Source organism: Hyperolius riggenbachi, chromosome 4 (genome assembly GCF_040937935.1).
Source record: "Hyperolius riggenbachi isolate aHypRig1 chromosome 4, aHypRig1.pri, whole genome shotgun sequence".
NCBI lineage: Eukaryota > Metazoa > Chordata > Amphibia > Anura > Hyperoliidae > Hyperolius > Hyperolius riggenbachi.
The window spans coordinates 45,473,218-45,489,912 of record NC_090649.1 but is presented as its reverse complement, the minus strand read 5'-3'; the positions used below and the strand labels follow the sequence as shown (position 1 = coordinate 45,489,912).

General features: G+C 47.2%; 1 protein-coding gene across 1 annotated transcript in view; it reads left to right on the top strand.

The window, feature by feature from the left end:
* LOC137571195 (cytochrome P450 2K6-like) overlaps nucleotides 1–14,602 on the top strand; it is an 80,371-nt gene extending 65,769 nt beyond the window's left edge. Inside the window, exons 8-9 of the mRNA XM_068280019.1 lie at nucleotides 6,001–6,142; nucleotides 12,238–14,602. Of these exons, the coding sequence (XP_068136120.1) occupies nucleotides 6,001–6,142; nucleotides 12,238–12,419 (324 nt within the window). The 3' untranslated portion in view covers nucleotides 12,420–14,602. The remainder of the gene's footprint in view (nucleotides 1–6,000; nucleotides 6,143–12,237) is intronic.
* Nucleotides 14,603–16,695: the final 2,093 nt, after the last annotated feature.

Sequence of the window (16,695 nt, the reverse complement as noted above, 5' to 3'; positions counted from 1 at the left end):
AGGTCAGATGAGCAGAGGTACAGAATCGACAGGCAGGTTCAGAGTGAGGTTCAGGCAAAAGGTCGGCAACAAGATCAGATGAGCAGAGGTACAGAATCACAGGGCAGGAAGAATAGTCAGAAACAGGCAAAGAGTCATACACAGATAAATACAATGGTATTGAATGCTACTGATTACAGCTATCAAAGGTCTGAGCGCTAACACGGAGTATTCACAACAACAGACAATGAGCAAATGACATCTCCCAGCTTAAATACAGAAAGCAAGTTCAAGCCGCCCGCCCAGAGGGCTGAACCAATCAGCAGCGTGTGATTGGCAGGTTGGTGTCAGCTGACCGCAAGATCAACTGAACCATCTCCTCAGATTATAAAGGTCCTGCCGCCCCGCCCGCTAGCGTGCTGACCTAATCTGATGTGCAGAGGAGAGACCTGTCCTGCCAGGGGCTGTGCAAGATGTCTGAGAGGATGCGGCCGCCGCCGGGGTGACGTCAGACGCAGAAGCGGCGGCCGCAGCACTCTCCGCTGGTGAGGTAATACTGCTAATTCTGACAGCCAAGACTTATGTTGACATAGCGGCTAGTGTTGGGCGAACATCTAGATGTTCGGGTTCGGGCCGAACAGGCCGAACATGGCCGCGATGTTCGGGTGCTCGAGCCGAACTCCGAACATAATGGAAGTCAATGGGGACCCGAACTTTCGTGCTTTGTAAAGCCTCCTTACATGCTACATACCCCAAATTTACAGGGTATGTGCACCTTGGGAGTGGGTACAAGAGGAATTTTTTTTTTAGCAAAAAGAACTTATCGTTTTTGAGAAAATCGATTTTAAAGTTTCAAAGGGAAATGTCTGTTTTCTTTGCACAGGTAACATGCTTTTTGTCGCCATGCAGTCATAAATGTAATACAGATAAGAGGTTCCAGGAAAAGGGTCCGGTAACACTAACCCAGCAGCAGCACACGTGATGGAACAGGAGGAGGGCGGCGCAGGAGGAGAAGGCCACGCTTTGAGACACAACAACCCAGGCCTTGCATGAGGACAAGAAGCGTGCGGATAGCATGCATTTTGCCGCCATGCAGTCATAAATGTAATACAGATAAGAGGTTCCAGGAAAAGGGACCGCCAACGCTAACCCAGCAGCAGCACACGTGACGGAACAGGAGGAGGTGCAGGAGGAGAAGGCCACGCTTTGAGACACAACAACCCAGGCCTTGCATGAGGACAAGAAGCGTGCGGATAGCAATTTGTATTTTGTCGGCATGCAGTCATAAATGTAATACAGATGAGAGGTTCAATAAGCAGCGACACAGAGCACAATGCTATACAGTGGTTGGTGAGCGGTGTACTACTGTTCCCAGCAGCGACACAGAGCACAATGCTATACAGTGGAGGGTGAGCAGTGTACTACTGTTCCCCGCAGAGACACAGAGCACAATGCTATACAGTGGTGGTTGAGCGGTGTACTACTGTTCCCAGCAGCGACACAGAGCACAATGCTATACAGTGGTGGGTGAGCGGTGTACTACTGTTCCCAGCAGCGACACAGAGCACAATGCTATACAGTGGTGGGTGAGCGGTGTACTACTGTTCCCAGCAGCGACACAGAGCACAATACTATACAGTGGTAGGTGAGCGGTGTACTACTGTTCCCAGCAGCGACACAGAGCACAATGCTATACAGTGGTGGGTGAGCGGTGTACTACTGTTCCCAGCAGAGACACAGAGCACAATGCTATACAGTGGTGGTTGAGCGGTGTACTACTGTTCCCAGCAGCGACACAGAGCACAATGCTATACAGTGGTTGGTGAGCGGTGTACTACTGTTCCCAGCAGAGACACAGACTGGCAGTAAACACAATGCTATACAGTGGTGGGTGAGCGGTGTACTACTATTACCAGCAGCGACACAGAGCACAATGCTATACAGGGTGAGCGGTGTACTACTGTTCCCAGCAGAGACACAGAGTGGCAGTAAACACAATGCTATATAGTGTGGGTGAGTGGTGTACTACTGTTCCCAGCAGCGACACAATGACTGGGGGGACCCTGGCTAGCCTGGCTGGAGAGAGAACTACCCTGCCTGCCTACCCAAAGCTAAACCCACAGACAAATGGCGGAGAAATGACGTGGATCGGGTATTTATTTACCCGAACCACGTGACCCGTTCGGCCAATCAGAGCGCGTTCGGGTCCGAACCACGTGACCCGTTCGGCCAATCACAGCGCTAGCCGAATGTTCGGGGAACGTTCGGCCATGCGCTCTTAGTTCGGCCATATGGCCAAACGGTTTGGCCGAACACCATCGGGTGTTCGGCCGAACTCGAACATCATGCGAACAGGGTGATGTTCTGCAGAACCCGAACAGTGGCGAACACTGTTCGCCCAACACTAATAGCGGCTGCTAGGGGCTGGAGGAAGCCACAGGTAATTAGGTGTTATTTTTTTGCAGCTCAGATATAACCTCTAATGAAGCAGGCAGCCATTGTTGCATTAGTTAAAAAAAATGATGGGAACAGTAAGTGTCATTCTGCCTTTTTTTCACGTTTCAATTTACAGAGGAGGTCAACCGTGATGAGCGAAAATGTCAATATTCTTTTCACATTTATTTTCATGAAACTAAGGATAAATTTGATTTTCAAGCAAAAATGCCATCGAAAATACGTTTTGTAATTTTTTGCGTTTTTTGTGATTTTTTTTTTTTGCGGCAAAATATAGGTTTTTTTTATGTGGTAAAAATTGCATTCTTGCGGTAAAATAACAACTTTTCCATGTTTTCATGTAAAATTGTGAAAACGTGAAATTACAACCTATTTTTGTGAAAATGTTCTCGAAAACAAAAATAGCATTTTCGATGCGAAAATGACTTTGACAAAAATTAGCAAGCAACACTGGAGGTCAACCTTAATAAGTCGCTTTGAAATGAATACAGTCTGGTGGTAATTACAGAATATGCATATGCATATGATTCAGATGCATACTATTCTGAGTTCATGCAGGATTATGTAAATTCTGTATGTGAATTCATGCAGCTTGAAAATAGCCAAGCAAATCTCACCAAGGTGCTGTAACATTCTGTGGAGATGCAGCTGCGGGCAGTCAGGATGCCCCCGCAGCTGCTTCGGTTTCCCTGTCGGGCGTTTCTCCTGTCTCCTTGGCGTCTAGCATGCCTAGGGGATTGTCAGTGGCTCATAGGGTGGCTTTGTCGCGCGCGCGTGCGCACAGACAAGACCTTTATACGGGGAGGAGGCGCGTCAGCTGACCTGCCGGTCGGCTGACGTCAGAGGAGACTCTCGGCAGCTCAGAATCAGAATCATAGTAACCAATGTTACAGAGGCGCCAGAAGGATAAAAATAGATAAAATGTTTAAAAACAGGGAGGCAATAGGTGGACTTACCTCCCTGATGCAGACACAAGGAATTGTCGAGTTTATGACAAATAAAAGATTTATTTATATACTCCAATATTTTGCCAGAATCAGAATCAGAATCAGAATTTATTTCCGCCAAGTACAACCGGTGGGTTGTACCCGGAATTGGTTTTGGCGCATACAGGGTCGTTGATGAAAAACAAGAAAATAGCAAGGTTAAGCATGTACATACATCGACATGGGACAAGCACACATAGGACAACATTACAGCTTGTGCGTACAATTAAGCAGAGCGTCGTGTACAGGTAAGCATGGTACAAACGTATAAACAATAAAGCAAAAATAGAAAGCAAAAACAGAGAACATTACATTACAGCATACACGTACAGATTAACGTAATACAAACAGAGCAAAACGTACACTGATAGCAGGAACAGAAAAGAGTGGGACTGGAGGAGCAGCCTGAGAGCTGATCTGAGCGCTGCCATTTTCGGCACTGGACGCTACACAGCGACACGCTCCAACAAGACAGGTGCTCCGAATGTCCACGAAAAAGTAGGGAGGAAACTGATGGAGGCGGACAGCAGAGTGTCCTGGTAGAGAGTGGATAGAGAAGGAGAGAGATAGAGAGAGAAGGGACAGCTAAGAGAAAAAGCGGAACCAGAGAGAGAGAGCCAAAAGCGAGAGGAGAGAGGCAGAGGCAGGGACCTTTTTGTGCTGCAGATTGAACACCCCTGGTACAGTCTGTTATTCAGTCCCAAGATGTCCATATGCTGGTGGTTGCAGGCAGAGGGGGCCCAGTGATGATGGTTGCTCCACGTGGGTTGCGGCAGCTGTTCAGGTTGATCAGGCCCAGGCTGATCAGGGCAGCAGCTATGTGCCCCCTGGATTGTTGTGGTCTCCTGAGTGTGCCCGAGGTGGCTTCCAGGCAGCGGTGGTGTGCGACACAGAGGCAGGGCAAAGCAGTGTAGTGCCTGGGTCCATGGTTGCTCCACGTGGGTGGCGGTGGCCGCTTCAGCTGATCGGCCCTTTGGTGTCCTGGCAGTCGCGTGATGCGACTGCGTGCCGAGAGGGAGCAGCTCACCGACAGAGATGTGGCGCGGTGAACGGATGGCCTGGCTGTGGGGCTGCAGCAGCAGATGGGCTCACAGTGAGCGGATGGCGAATGGAGGGGGACGGCCCCCTGACGGCCACCGATATCTGGCGATCCCGATGCACCCCTCATGCGGCCTCCTGGCAACTGGCGCAGTGGCCCGCCTCCTCAGCCTGCCCAGAATGCAGAAATCGGGCCGCGTCCTCCTCGCTCACAGATCCCGGCGGACGGGGTCCATGTGGCATGTGCTAGAGTCCATGAGAGCGCACACTGGGGTCAGTTCCTCGGCGGCAGAGCGGCCGAACAGCCGATGCCAGCCTGCGTGCACGTCTGTGACCCCTGCATCTCCCTCAGGCGGATGGAGGCTGTTGGTGAGAGCAGGTGGGAGAAATTTAAAAGAAAAGAAGAAAAAAAGACCGGAGCCCTGTGGCCGTGGCGTCCGCACCCGGCGCCATCTTGTTGATCCTCGGATTGGCTGATGGGCGTGGGCATGGCCAAGGGGTCTCCTCCGCTTCTTAAGCCTCCGAGAATCACTTGCAAACTGTCTGCTGTTGCGAATGCTTCGTGTTAGCACTCAGACCTTAGATAGTTCCGGTGTGCTTTGATCTGGGAGGAAACCAGGGATTTCACACAAGACTAGGAATTGTTATTACTACTGTTATTATTGCTTGATTATCTGTGTATGACTCTGGCTCTCTTCTGACTACTCTTACGCTAATAGATTCTGTACTTTTGCCCATCTGATCCTGTTGCTGACTCTGCCTTAAATATCTCTATCCTTCTGCCTGTCGATTTTGTACTGTATCCTCCTGTCTGTTGCCGAACCGATCTGTCTGACCACTCTACTCACCAGTGAGCCCTTGTCACTGGTGAGGTTCCTTACTGATATACCCACCAGCTCCTCTGGTGAGGTTCCTTACTGATAGTACCCACCAGCTCCTCTGGTGAGGTTCTGCCAAAACTTATCAGTATTACTGTTGCACCAAGCACTGTACACTTGCTATTACCTTGTTAGCTATACTTGCATTATTGGTGATTCTGCAGATATACATATATATATAATCAGGTATAGTGTCTGATAGAGAGTGAAGCTCTCAAGCGCTCACTTCCTGTGGCCAAAACTAAAATTGCGCAGAAGTGTATTGAAAACCTATGCTTCTGCGCCGCAACTGGAACTACACAAAATTTAAAAAAGCTGCGTCACTATAGAATTACATGACTTCCGGTCGCTGCAATGCATGCTGGTTTATTACACGCTGTTGCTTTTGCCATAAACTGGGCACTTTCAGGGGATTACGTCGCACCATGACGGTAGGAAATGCCCCATAGACTTTCACTGGCATAGCATAACCCTGCGGCAAAACAGGGTAACACAACATGCCAGCGTGAAAGGGGTCTTAATCAACAACCCAAACTGAGGATGTTTTTATCTATTTGCCTCTCTCCACAACTCATTGCTAACACCTGATCTTTGTCCCTATGTTCCTTTTTGTATCCTGCTTTTAATGCAAACATAATCTACTAGATGTCTTATGTTTACTCTAGGAGACATATATAATCCCTCTGTTATCATCTGTACTGAGAGACAAGACTCAATTTGAAAGGTCGGAGCAGTTCTACCCAAATCATTTTCTGGACTCCGAAGGAAATTTTATAAATAAAGATGCCTTCATGCCATTCTCTGCAGGTGAGTCTTCCTCGTTGTTCCCCATTGGAAAACGATCCTTAGTATGGGGGAAGGAGAGGTGATAATGTAAAAGGTCTAAAGGTAGCCAAACATCTAGTGATGTATGGGCAGATTTGACAAAGAGACAAATTTATCTCTAATCAAATCTGATTAGAAATACATTTGTTTTTTGTTGATTCTGCCCATCACTACAGGTCGACTCCCATCCGATTTCAACATGAAATCTTCAGGGGATCGGCTGAGTCCACCCTGCCACTGCCCCATGTATAATTTACCCGTTGTGTGCATTTATACATTACCTGCCCTGTAGCAGCCTCCGCGCAGTGTCCGTAATCCTTCGGGTGGCTCTCCGTACACGCCACTGGCGCATAGAGACTGACGTCAGACACTATGCACCAGTAGTGTGTATGGAGAGCTGCCCGGAGGTTACGGACACTGCGCGGAAGCTGCTACAGGGCAGGTAATGTATAAATGCACATACTGGGCACATTTATACATTAGTAGCGGCGGGGGTCTCGTCACTCGTTCCGTAAATCGCCACCATACCGCCGCACACCTGACCAACCAACTTCGTCCCGACATCTTGATCGACCGTGCGACCAATTTCTGTCCTGAAATGAGTCGCTTTGCCAGTCAGGCATGCACTTGGCGGCACAGATTTTCATCCAATTTCATTATAATAATTGAACTGGATTGTCGATCGGCCGCCAAGTCGCTTTATGTATGGCTACCTTAAGCAAAAAGAGGAGCTCTTCAGAGGCTACACTTGGGTCTGCTTCTTGATGAAGGTGGAATGAAGGGTTGTTAAAAGCAGGACTCCCCTAAATGCCACTAGAGTTGGGCCAAACCTCTGATTTTAGGTTTGCGAACCGGGTTCGCGAACTTCCGCGGAAGGTTCGGTTCGCGTAAAAGTTCGCGAACCGCCATAGACTTCAATGGGGATGCGAACTTTGAAGAAAAAAATAATTATGCTGGCCACAAAAGTGATGGAAAAGATGTTTCAAGGGGTCTAACACCTGGAGGGGGGCATGGCGGAGTGGGATACACGCCAAAAGTCCCCGGGAAAAATCTGGATTTGACGCAAAGCAGCGTTTTAAGGGCAGAAATCACATTGAATGCTAAATGACAGGCCTAAAGTGCTTTAAAACATCTTGCATGTGTATACATCAATCAGGTAGTGTAATTAAGGTACTGCTTCACACTGACACACCAAACTCACCGTGTAACGCACCGCAAACAGCTGTTTGTACTAGTGACGGCCGTGCTGGACTGGTGCGCACCATGGCGAGAGTGCAGGTTTTGGTGGCTTTACAGCCCATATGGTCGCCTGAACAGGTATGCAGTGGCGGGTTCACTGAACAGAACAGGTATACAGTGGCGGGTTCACAGAACAGGTATGCAGTGGCAGGTTCACTGAACAGGTATGCAGTGGCGGGTTCACTGAACAGAACAGGTATACAGTGGCGGGTTCACAGAACAGGTATGCAGTGGCAGGTTCACTGAACAGGTATGCAGTGGTGGGTTCACTGAACAGGTATGCAGTGGTGGGTTCACTGAACAGGTATGCAGTGGTGGGTTCACTGAACAGGTATGCAGTGGTGGGTTCACAGCCCATATGGTCAGCCCACAGCTTTACAGCCCATATGGTCGCCTGAACAGGTATACAGTGGCGGGTTCACTGAACAGAACAGGTATGCAGTGGTGGGTTCACAGAACAGGTATGCAGTGGCAAGTTCACTGAACAGGTATGCTGTGGTGGGTTCACAGAACAGGTATGCAGTGGTGGGTTCACAGAACAGGTATGCAGTGGCAAGTTCACTGAACAGGTATGCAGTGGTGGGTTCACTGAACAGGTATGCAGTGGTGGGTTCACAGAACAGGTATGCAGTGGTGGGTTCACTGAACAGGTATGCAGTGGTGGGTTCACAGAACAGGTATGCAGTGGTGGGTTCACAGAACAGGTATGCAGTGGCAAGTTCACTGAACAGGTATGCAGTGGCAGGTTCACTGAACAGGTATGCAGTGGTGGGTTCACTGAACAGGTATGCGGTGGCAGGTTCACTGAACAGGTATGCAGTGGTGGGTTCACTGAACAGGTATGCAGTGGCAGGTTCACTGAACAGGTATGCAGTGGTGGGTTCACAGTACAGGTATGCAGTGGTGGGTTCACAGAACAGGTATGCAGCCAGGAACAAGCTAAGCCTAACTAATCTTTCCCTATGAGAGACAGTCTGCAGCAGCTCGCCCTACTCTCACTAATGCAGGCACACGAGTGACCGTAATGGCCGCCGCTGCCTGCCTTATATAAGGGGGGTGGGGCTCCAGGGGCTAGTGTAGCCTAAGTGGCTACACTGGGCCTGCTGACTGTGATGTAGAGGGTCAAAGTTGACCCTCCATGGTGCAAACGTTCGCCTGCGGGACGCAAACGCGGACCACGGAAGTTTGCATGGAACCGTTCGCTGGCGAACCGTTCGGCCCAACTCTAAATGCCACATGAAAGTAGTTGGTGGGGGTGCATGCAACTAGATTTTCATCTCTTTGAAGGCCTTCTTTGTATCTTTGGTTAAAAGAAAAAGCTGGAAAATTACATCACATGTGAGCTGCTCTCCTCTGCTCATCCAGCTGCCATACTTTCTAATTGAGTTTATGGTCGGCAGTGAAAAGAATTGATAAGAAAAATGTGTTCTCATAGTAGAGTGCGGTGGTGTGAAATCACCAGCAGTTGAAGAACCGGATCAAGTTAACTCCTACTGATTGGCATTTGCACTTTGACTGGTGTGACTAGCTTGAAATTATACTGCGTGTGTTCTGTAGAGGGCGACTGTTTGCATTCCCATCCTTTGCCTATATTTATGTAGAAATTGGGGCTTGAAAGGGAAACATACATAAAAAATTGATTCTATAGCTGCATACACATGTTAAATATATATATATATATATATATATATATATATATATATATATATATATATATATATATATTGGTAAGGCTGCCACGACCGGGAATTTTGAACTTGTATACAGCAGTCCCTGGCCCCACTTTATGACACAACAGATTGACTCACCAGAATGCTGACGTAGGGGATTGTTCTCTTCCTCTTTCTGTCCCCTCCATTATTCGCCACTCCATTGGCCCTCCTCTGCCTTTCATAGCGACAGTAAGCATTGCTAGCCTGTAGGCTAGCAACACATCTGTATAGAACTTGGCCCGAACTGCAGGGCCGGGCCTAGGCATAGGCTGGAGAGGCTCCAGCCTCAGGGCGCAGTGTAGGAGGGGGCGCACAATTCATTCAGTTGTCATTCCTAATTGTGTATGAAGCAGAAAGAAATAAGAAAAGGGGATACATAGCAGTGACTGCAAGCTAGATAGCTAGATATTAAGGTGTTGGGGAGGTTGTGGGCCCTGTGACCCTCTTAGTCTAATAGCAATCAGTGTGTGACGGCTGGGGTGGGAGGGATGGAGGGGCGCACTTTGGTGTCTCAGCCTTGGGTGCTGGAGGACCTTGTCCCGGCTCTGCCGAACTGTATGAATTTGATCCATTTTCCTGCCAGGGTAACATTCATCATACATGTGCACCAGCTTGGGTGTAGACTGAGCAGGTTGTGAAAAACTTGTGACATACCCATCAGGAAGTTTTTGAAAGAAGCACTTTTGAATGGCTGTATTTTATGCACACATGGAAAAGATCATTTAGCCGGTAATGACATTAAAGTTGAATTAAAGTAAACCTCAGATGAAATAAAAACAAAAATGGGGCTACCTCAAGCCCCCTTCCACCTGTTTTGTCTCGCGCCGCCATCCTCCACCTCCTGCATCCTCCGTTATTGCTCCCGGTAACTTCGGGAGTCGTAGCTTACCACAGGTGTAGAACTCTCCTGGATGCAGAATCGAGATGGAGAGCATGTGAGGCCGCACTGCTCTTGTGCTGACTGCCCTGACTGGGCAAAGTTACCGGGAGCAATAGCAGAGGATCCAGGAGGCAGAGGGTGGTGGCAAGGGAGTGACCAGGGTGAAGTGGGCTGGAGGAAGCCCCAGGTATGTATGATTTATTTATTTAATCTCCAATACACTTTAAACGCATAGAGAAATGCTCATAAAATGTATATTTTTTTTTTCTTAAAGAGACACTGCAAAATAAAAATAGCCCCTGTGGGTACTTACTTTGGGAGGGGGAAGCCTATGGGTCCTAATGAGGCTTCCCCATCCTCCTCCTCCCCTCCATTCCAGTGCTGTCAGCTGCCAAAAATCTGTTTGTGGGATGACGGAGTGGTGTGTACATAACGCCATGCAGCGGGTGGGGGAGTGGCATGCATAAAGGTGTAGAAGAGTTTATCCACCGGGCAGATTGCTTGCAGAGCAGCTGTCAGGGATCAGGGTCTGTTGTACACACACATGATTATCAGCTTTGGTGGTCATTATTAGGGATGCTCAAATTCGGCTTCGGGAGATATCCGGATTTTTGCTATCCGGATATCTCCCAGTAATGCTGTGCGGGGGGGGTTCAAGCTTACCTCTCTGACGTCTTCTTCGGTCGTCCCTCAGCGCCTCCCACGATGCGCTCCAAGCGGCGGTCACCTGATTACAAACACTTCCTCCTTCCGGGTTGAAGGAGGAAGTGTTTGTAATCACGTGACGCGCATGGAGCGCATCGTGGGAGGCGCCGAGGGACGACCGAAGAAGACATCAGAGAGGTAAGCTTGACCCCCCCGCCCAGCCTGCACAGCATTACTGGGAGATATCCGGATAGCAAAAATCCAGATATCTCCCGAAGCCGAATTTGAGCATCCCTGGTCATTATCAGCTGCCTCAAATGTCTTTGATCATGCATGTTTATGTACCTTAACCACTTCAGCCTACAGCTTTGAAAATCTTATGCATCCGAGCAATATTCACCTCCCATTCATTCGCTAATAACTTTATCACTACTTATCAAAATTAATTGATCTATATCTTGTTTTTTCTGCCACTAATTAGGCTTTCTTTGGGTAGTACATTTCGCTAAGAATTATTTTTTTTATATCCATCTTAACAGGAAAATTAAGATAAAAATGGAAAAAATTCATTATTTCTCAGTTTTTGGCCATTATAGTTTAAAATTAATACATGCTACAGTGATTAAAACCCATGTATTTTATGTGCCCATTTGTCCCGCTTATTACACCGTTTAAATTACGTCCCTATCACAATTTATGGCACCGATATTTTATTTAGAAATAACGGTGCATTTTTTCAATTTGCGTGCATCACTAATTACAAGCTTATAATTTGAAAAAAATGTAATAAGATACTCTCTTGACATGTATATTTAAAAAGTTCAGACCCTTAGGTAACTAATTATGTAGGTTTTTGTTTTTTTATTGTAATTTTTTTATTTTTTATTTTAATACAAAAATGTATTTGGGTAATTTTAGTTTGTGAGGTAAATAGCTAATTTTAGATGTAATATAATGTATTTTTTTATTTAATAAAGGTATGTGGGTGCAGTTTACTATTTGGCCACAAGATGGCCACATTCAAAAAATTCCTGGATGCGAACGATCGCGCATCCAGGAAGTATAAAGAGGCTGGGGAGACTCTGTACGGGCAGAAATACAGCGCTCTCTGATGAGAAAGAATCTGTATTTCTGCCGGGGAATTATATTCCCATTCACTGATCAGGGGGGGGGGGGAGCGGGAGGCACCGGGAGCACGCGCGGGCGTGCGCCCGATCGCGCGCACCACACGGCTGCAGCAGCAATGCCTATCTGGACGGATATATCCGTCCAGATATGGCGAAGTTGTTAAAAGTATTAGAGGCAGAGGATGAGCAAGACAGCCAGGCAACTGGTATTGTGCGAAAAGAAATAAATAAGGCAGCCTCTGTATCCCTCTCACTTTAGGTTCCCTTTATGAAAAAGTCCTATTTTTAAAGAAAAGGGTTTCTATTTCAAGAATGTTTGAAATATAAGCTAGGGCTTATTTTTGGGTGGAGGTCTTATTTTAGGTTAAACACAGTGGAGCCATCTCCGGCGCCCCTTTTTCTGGGTGCTGTTTTGCATGTCTATGTTACTTCGCTATGACCCTCCTGTGAAATATCTCTCTTTCTCCATTTCAGGTCGTAGAGCCTGCGTTGGAGAAACTCTGGCGAGAATGGAACTTTTCATCTTTTTTACAAGCCTGTTGCAGCAATTTACATTTCATTTACCCCCTGATGTCAGTGATTTGGATCTAACCCCGGGAACTGGATTTACCAATGTGCCCCAACAATACAATATGTGTGCTACACTCCGTATTTAGAATGAATGTGCCCCATAAATATAATCCCACTCCTCTTCCTCTAAAAATTCAAAGATTACTGCTACCCAATAAATATTGCCAAAAAGGCACATCTATTCTTTACAAACAATTAGCTTCAGCCAAACAGAAAGTTTATTCATGGCAATTTAAAAAATGGCAATCACTAATTAATATAGAAATTTCCCAGAATGACAGGGAATTAGCAATCAGATCTCTGAAAGCTTCTTCACACAGTGTTTCTCACCATGAAAATCTGCTGAAGGTAGTCTGGCAATGGTATTTGACACCTGACAAGTTAGCGAAATTTGGCAAATCATCCTCCCCTGAATGTTGGAGGAACTGTAACCAAATAAGAACTATTAAACATACTGTATATTTGGTCATGCCCAAAAGTTCAGCTTCTTTGGAAGGCAGTCAAATTTTATCTCCTTAAAGGAACTCAATCGAAGTGTAACGGTGGGGTGCCGCAACTCAGACGTCTGATTATATGGTGATCTGTAGAATCACCAATAATGCAGACGCTATACTTGATTATGTAGTGATCTGCAGAATCACCAATAATAGTAGTATATCCACAAGGATGCTATGAGTGTAATGCTTGGTGCGACTGTAACTTAATAGTTCTGCGAGACCTCACCTGAGAGGCTGGTGAGGCACAATCAGTACACTGACAGTATAATAGCGTACAAGCCCCCAGCAAGCTGGAGATACAGATACTGAGGAGATAGAATCTCCCGAGGAGCGGGTGATTCAGACGGTACTGCAGCCTAGTGATAACCTGAGGAGCAGGTGATTAAGACAGTACTGCAACCTAGAGGGCACCTGAGGATTATGTGATTCAGACTGTACTGCAGCCTAGTGATCACCTGAGGAGCAGGTGATTTAAGACAGTACTGCAGCCAAGAGGGCACCTGAGGAGTATGTGATTCAGACTGTACTGCAGCCTAGTGATCACCTCAGGAGCAGGTGATTTAAGACAGTACTGCAGCCAAGAGGACACCTGCGGAGCAGGTGATACAAACAATACTGCAAATAGCGATCACCTAAGGAGCAGGTGATTCAGACAGTACTGCAGGCTGGTGAACTCCTCACCAGTGGAGCTGGTGGGAATAAAGAGTAATTAACGAGTGCTCATCCGTGAAGCTGATGAGCCTCATAAACCAATAAAGCTAGGCCCCTTCAGAGGTGCTGGCTGGCACTAGCTGAAAGGCACTGCTAAATACGGCCAGACCTACGGGGGTTCTGGGAATGTACTAACAGTCACAGCAACTGCATAGTTTGGCAAAACCTTACCAATGGAGCTGGCAAGGTACTGTCGGTCATTTTAAGGAAACGTAGCGATACCGCACCAGAGGTGCTGGTGGGTAAATAGCACACCTCACCAGTGGGGAGCACCACTGGTGAGTAGAATGGTCAGACAGGCACGGTTCAGCAACAGAGAGGTTAGTTTCAGAACAGAATTGTGAGGCAGAAGAGTAATCGGTAATCAGGCAGAGGTTCAGCGACTTTAAGGCAGATCAGAAAACGAGATCAGAAAACGAGATCAGAGTCAGAGTTTAGCCAGAGTCATACACAGGAAATCAGTAATAATCTATACAATCAAATGAGCTAACTATAGATAGATGTATATCGCAATTATTGCATATACATCTATCATCAACAGGAACCTCACTACAATATACAAAATAACAAAAGTCCTAGTCTTGTGTGAAATCCCTGGTTTCCTCCCAGATCAAAACACACCGGAACTAATCTAAGGTCTGAGCGCTAACACACTAGTATTCACGACAGCAGACAAGGACAGAGTAACAACTCCAGGTTTAAATACTGAAGGCAGATTCAAGCAGCCCTGCCCAAGGGCTGAACCAACCTGCAAGGTAGATTGACAGGTAGAAGTCAGCTGACCACAATGTCAGCTGATCTGTCTCCTACGCCCATAAAGGTCCTTTTGCTCCATGTGCAGGTGTGTGGACCTAAGCTGCTGTGCAACAGAGACCCCTGTCCCACTTGAGTCGACAAACGACACCCGGGATGGCGTGGCCGCAGAGGTGACATCAGGTGTGAAAGCAGCTGCGCTGCTTTCCACCACAGAGGTAACATCTTCGATCATTACACGAAGAATGTATTTTTGTGGCAACATCGGTAATGATGTAAAAGCATTATAAATAAAGACTTTACATATATTTTTGTAATGTAATGTTTTTTTTTGTCATGGAATCTGTTTTACAGTTTCCTATAGACAGCAGTGGACAGAGGAATAGTCCACTTTTGTAGGTGCCGACGCTGAGGGTAAAAATGTGTTAAAGCTTCCCCCCACCCCCCCCACACACACACACACGTTGTAACTCATGTGGCTGCAGTAGAATTTGCTCATATGCCTACCAATACGATGTAACAGGAGCTGATACAGGGCCAAATTACCGACCAGGCAACAAAAGCAGTTGCTTGGGGCCCCCCATTCAGAGTCAAAGGGGCCCCATCAGTACATAAACCAGCCCTCGTCATCCTATCAGTGGTGGCTGCATGGTATAATGGTTAAAGGGACTCTGAGCAGTGCAGTAACTATGGAAAGATGCATATCATTGTAAAGCTCTCTTTCTCCTCTTTCCAATGATATATAAACCGCCACCCTATGCCTTTTAGTTTTTGATATTTTCACAATCGAAATCACGGCCACAGCAATTTCAATCACGAAAATAGTGAAAACTAAAAGGCATAGGGTGGCGGCTTATATATCATTGGAAAGAGAAGAAAGAGAGCTTTAAAATGATATGCATCTTTCCATAGTTACATTGTATTACACAGGACGACTTTTCTACAAAGTCGGCAGCTCGATTCAGCACAATGCAATGAAATATAAGGAACCCAGGGGGATATAATTACAAACATCATGCTGGTAGGTGTGAGGATGTAATTAATTAGTTGTGGGTATGATTAAAGGCATACCCACAGGCACTGCTCGGAGACCCTTTAAGGGCTCTGCCTCTGACACAGGAGACCAGGGTTCGAATCTCGGCTCTGCCTGTTCAGTAAGCCAGCACCTATTCAGTAGGAGAACTTAGGCTAGTCTCTCTAACACTGCTAAAGCCTATAGGGTGCATCCTAGTGGCTGCAGCTCTGGTGCTTTGAGTCCGCCAGGAGAAAAGCGCAATATAAATGTTATTTGTCTTGTCTTGTCAAATGATGCCATGCACTGCTGATTGTCTTCAGAGCCAGGCTCTTCTCCTTGGTCCCCCTCCTGCTACTGTGCGCTCTGCCGCTGCCCACTCCTCCCTCCCTTTCCACAGAGAACCACAGCTTCAGCAAGAATGATAGCAGCAGATGGCAAACGCTCACTCACCTATCCATGATCCAAGCGATAGAGATCCCGTCATCTGAAACCCATCTGTCTCTTCTACAGTGCAGCCGCTCGCTCTGAACTTTCTGATTCTCAGATCAGACAGGAAGTAGGAAGTAGTAATAGTAGTAGTAACAGAGTGGCAGCACTCTAGAGGAGACAGATGGGCTCCGGATGACGGGTCCTCTATTGCTTGGATCGCAATAGGTGAATGTGAGTCATGTGGTGCTGTCATTCTCCCCCGCTGTGGCTGCCTTCTTTGCTGGACTATCGTATTCACTGGGATGGAGGCTGCATGGTGGCTGTCTATCGGTTGTTCGGTGGTGGCGGGTTATGTAATTCTGTCTGGGGAATGACTTCCGGTTTGGTGGTATCCAGAGCTTTCTGCTGTTGCCAGGCTGGAGATGCAGGGGGAAAGTGCTGCTGCTGTGATATCTGGCGCCCTCTTCACAGGGGTGCCCCAGCCCCTGAGTGCAAATGTCCCAGCCATTCATCTTTCACTCTGCATTTTGCCGCTGCTATTCCCTGCATTGTGCACCCACAGAGGAAAGCGGGCTGTTGCCCATAGCAACCAGTAGCTCAGCTGCCCCGGTGTGTGCGGAATGTTGCTGTGCAGCTGCATCTTCTGATTCTATTACGACATGATGGGGGGCCCAAATCAGTTACTTTGCTTAGGGCCCCATTTAGCCTTAATCCGGCTCTGGGGCCAACATATGTTAAGCCCTCTTCCAATGAAGAGGCTTTTCAGCAAGCCAGAGATTTTCATGGGATGTTGTTTCTTCTGGAGGATTTTCTTATGATATCAAGCAGTTAACCAGAGTGTCACAGAAAGATTTATCAAGGATACAGGAAGTCCATACTGTCCAGTGTCCAAGCATCCAAAGGCAGAGCGATCATACCCTTAAGCTCCCAATTCAAGTGCAGAGTGTCACATCAGCA